The following is a 4,269-nucleotide window of genomic DNA, read 5'->3' on the forward strand; positions in this document are numbered from 1 at the left end:
GGGGAGGGGGGGGGGTGCATACAGACAGATGTGTAATGGGGACTTGCACCACACTGCGAGCTCAGTTTGTAAACCACCCCTAGTCGCTTCACCGCGCGCCACGGGAGGGTGGTGCGGCGGCCGCATGTGTATAGAACACTGTTGGGGGGCGCGGCGCGCTGCGGAGGCGAGGACGCGGAAACATGAATACAAATGGGGGAAAAGATTCAAAAGGGGCGCGCGGAGTGGGGCGCGGGGGCCGGGGGTTGTGGCAGAGGGGAAACCTACTACGCAGGAGGGGGAGCACAGCCCCGAGAAAAGCTAGACGAGACAGACTATAAACCTCGCGCCCCGCCCCACCCACGGACAACCGCCCCCTTTTCTCTCCAACTGCTTTTTCCCTACTCAACTCCCCCGCCCCGCCCTACCCCGCCCGAGCCCCACGTCAAGTCCTCCCCAACCCTCTTTAAATCAATCGGAGGATTATGAAGGACGGCGGTGAAAATCAGTTGGCGCTCTGCCACTCGGGCGGGAATCGGGCGCGTCGGGGCGACAAGGACAGGCTGTGCGAGGGAGCGAGAGAGGGAGGGAGTGGGGAAAGAGACAAAATATTACGAGGACCCACCACCCGAGCGCCAAGCGACACTGCCAACTGCAGCCATTACGGAAGCGGGAAACGAATCAACAAAAAAAAAAAAAAAAAAAAAAGGAGAGCGAGCGAGCGAGTTGGGGAGGCACCAAAGGGGATGCTGATTACAAAGGGGAGAAAAGAGAAAGGGGAGAAGGGAGAGTGGAGAGGAGGGGGATGAAAGAAAAGAGAGCAAAAGAGAGAGGCGCGGCCCCGCCCCGCTCCCCAGGGCAACTGTTTATACAAGGAGATCTGCCGCCACTGCTGCGACCGCTCCTACTGCTGCTACTGTGGCCCTCTTTCGTTTTTTCTCTCCCCCCCCCCCCCCCCTCTCCTTTTCCTTTCCCCTCACATCCCCTCTCCACTTTTTTTTGGCTCCGCCAATTTGCGGAGAAGGCCGCGTACAACAGTGGGGCGCCGAGTGCCACTGCTGGGCGGAGACAGATTCGCTCACGGTTCACGCTTTACTCCCCTGCTCCCTCCAGCTCCCCCCTTTTCTTTTCCTACTCTCTTTCTCTCTCCTCCCTGCACCCTCGAGCTCCGAGCCAGCGTGGCGTGTCAACTTTTATATAACGCAATCACATCTCCATTTTCACGCGCAGGCGGCGGCGCGGCCGTGAGCACCGGGCGGGAGTACACTGCCCCTCACCCAACCCCTCAGTTTCCAAACTCAAATAGACTTGTTTCAAAAATATGTTTCGTGTGCGACTTTTCAATGTTAAGAAACGCGTTCTTTTTATTGGCTTAGAAACGGTTTAAAATATTGTTTCTTTGTAGCGAACTGGACCTGATCGTTCGTGAAAACAATCTCACGCTTGCGTGATAAATTCCCCTCCCCCACTTTGCACATACATTTTTATCAACGTTACAGTATCGGCTTTTTTTCTACATATTTATTGCCTCAACCGCACCGAACACGCCCCCTTTTCGGGACGCGCACAATGTGATATACGGTACATCGCCATCATACAAAAACATGAGCTGGCTAAATTCCCGCGCGCGCTTCGACGTCAAAAAGAAAAGAGTGACAGCAGCAGGAGCATAGCAGCACGAGGAGCAGCTTGTGAACACAGCCCCGCCCGGCAGCCTGACACTACACCAGGCGCGGGGGAGGGGCCGGCGCCGGGGCTGGCGCCACTATAGCGGGCGTGACGTGGCGCTGCGCGCTGGCAGGTGGGTCTTTATAGACCAGGCCCACCCGCATTATGCTAATAGCAGACCCCGCGCCAGTCCCACCACTACTACTAGCGCTCCGCCCCGCCTCACCGCGCACACTCACGTGACGCAGCAGCGCGCGGCGCGCAACCCGGCCCGGCAACTTGGCAAATAATCACTTGTAAAACTTGGTCGACATGAGCCGGTGGGCATGGTGGGGCCGCGGCGGAGGGGGCGGGGAGGGAACAGCAGCGCAAGGAAGAGGAGGAGGAGGCTGGCCCGACTAACGACCCTATTACGGTAATTACCGCGTCAAAAGCACTTCAGCGCGCCTGTGGGCCTCCAGGCCTCCAGCACGGCCTCGGCTCCAGCGGGGCCGGGGCGGCCGGGGGGGCGCAACGCCACCCACCCCCTGCTCTTTTATCACGGCCATTCACAGAGGAGAGGCCCTCGGGGCGCGAGGCCCGGCTCTCACACACCACTGTCTCCTCCAACAACCTACCCAGCAGGCAACCCCCCATACCAAAGGTGCGGGCTGAATTTATGAGGTGGAGCGGACAAACATAAAAGGGTGCAAAACTGAACAGCCGGCTTCAAAAAAAGGTTCTGGGCGAAATGACGCATTTGATGAGTGTGGTGGGTTTCGGAACACTGGTGTGATGGGAAGGGAATTCTGGTTTCTAGAATATTCTCTGACAACTTCAAGGGACGTGGAGTGAATACTGACCTGGTGGCGGCTTGGCGTCCTGGTCGCGGTGCTCGGGCTTGGTGGCCTGCAGCATGGACAGCGGGTGCGACAGCCCGGGCAGACCAGGCAGCCCCGGCAGGCCCGGGTGGCTGGGGAAAGGCGGCGGGTGCGCGGCGTGCGGCATGGACGCGTGCATCTGTTGCTGCAAAGGAGAGAAAGAAAGAGCGTCGTTAGTCAGGATCACGATCACACTCTCGGAGCGCCCGCGAGGCCCCGGGTAGGCCGCCCGCCCCGGGCGGGTGACGCGCGGTTGCCTACCTCCCAGGCTGCACGCGGCCCAACCCACCCACCCAGCAGAAGCGTCACGTAAGGAGCACGCAACGCATCCCGTCTGCACGAACGAGCACACACGCATGCACACACGCACACACACACGCACACACACACTCACACAGACACACACGAGCTTCCGGCATCCCACTAGGCGTGTCCGGAGGCGGCGCCGGCGAGAATACGGCGCAGCGCCTAATTATGACGAAAATATGACAGAATAAGCGGCAGCCGGGAACTCGTTTGGGTGGCGCGCAGCAGCCGTCGGAGCGTGGCCGTGTGTCTGTGTGTGAGCGTGTGTGTCTGTGTGTGAGCGTGTGTGTCTGTGTGTGTGCGCGCGGCGCGCAAAGGAGTGCGAGAGTTATTAGCAGGCTACGTTTAATTGCATTAGCCAACGCTCACCAACGTCTGCCTGGCTGGGTGCCCCTCTCCTTCCCCCCCCCTTTCTTTTTCCCTGTTCTCTCTCCTACTCTCTTCTCTCTCTCTCCCACCCACCACCCTGCTCCCTCGTTCTTCTTCCCCCGCGCTCTGCTTTGGGTGTTGGAGTGCACCGCTCAAGTGGGCCGCGAGGAGGGTCTCTCTCTCTCGCTCTCTCTCTCTCTCTCTCGCTCTCCACCAGTCTGCAGTCTGCGTTCCAATTTGCCGCTCCAAGTTGCTCCGCTCGGCCCCGCCGCCACGGCCGCTGCAATGAGAGTTGTGGCGTGGCCCGGAGTGGCGGAGCGGCGCTCTCCGCTTCGAGTATTGCTTACAGACAGGCCCCCGCCCAACAGAGCGAGAGAGGGAGGGAGAGGGGGAGAGAGAGCAAAATAGAGAGAGAGAGACCTTTCATTAAAACACCCCCTCAACCTCACCGGCTCGGCGGCAACACCAAGCCCCCAGCAGACGTCAGTGATGAAGTGATCCCGAAATCAAATTACGAGTCATACACAGCGCGCGGCTCGGCTGCCACTCTCCGCCGCCGCCCCGCCCGCCCCTCCTGCCTTCTCTATGCGACGCCCTGCCGCCCCCGCCCCTTCTTCCCCCGGTAGCAGCATTGCCTACGTGACAGACGGGGCGCGAGGGAGGAGGGAAGCTCTCCGCCTCGGCGCCTGGAAGTGAGCGAACAGGATGGTGGTGCGGAGGCGCTCCCTTCCCACCCTCCCCGACGACAAGGGGATGCTCGCGCTCCGTCTGCCGAGCACAGCGCGCCGCACGACCCAATCAACATTCCAATCAGGAACTCCCTTATCGGCACTCTTCCCACCGCCGCGCGCTCTTTCACCCCCTAACTGAACCTCCTCTCCCTCTCCCCAGGGCGGCTCGCGGGCCACATCGCGGGCGCGGCGCCCCGGCTCGGTGGGTTCCCCCCTCCCTCCTGGGGGGAGGAAGGGCGCCGGGGGGTATTGCTTTGACAGCGGCGGGGTCCTCGACCCAAACTACCCCCGGGGCCCCCCACGGCGTCACGGCGAAAGACATCCTCTCAGTCCCTCCCAACTCCCCCCCCCCCAAC

The 4,269-nt window shown here is 61.1% G+C and overlaps 1 protein-coding gene across 1 annotated transcript in view; it reads right to left on the reverse strand.

Moving 5' to 3' along the window:
* LOC113214560 (protein groucho) overlaps window positions 1-4,269 on the reverse strand; it is a gene marked incomplete at its 5' end in the record, with an annotated part of 23,323 nt that overhangs the window by 8,042 nt on the left and 11,012 nt on the right. The window contains 1 exon segment of the mRNA XM_052268874.1: window positions 2,490-2,652. Within this exon segment, the coding sequence (XP_052124834.1) occupies window positions 2,490-2,652 (163 nt within the window).

This window comes from Frankliniella occidentalis, unplaced genomic scaffold (assembly GCF_000697945.3).
Source record: "Frankliniella occidentalis isolate FOCC.00 unplaced genomic scaffold, Focc_3.1 Scaffold78, whole genome shotgun sequence".
NCBI lineage: Eukaryota > Metazoa > Arthropoda > Insecta > Thysanoptera > Thripidae > Frankliniella > Frankliniella occidentalis.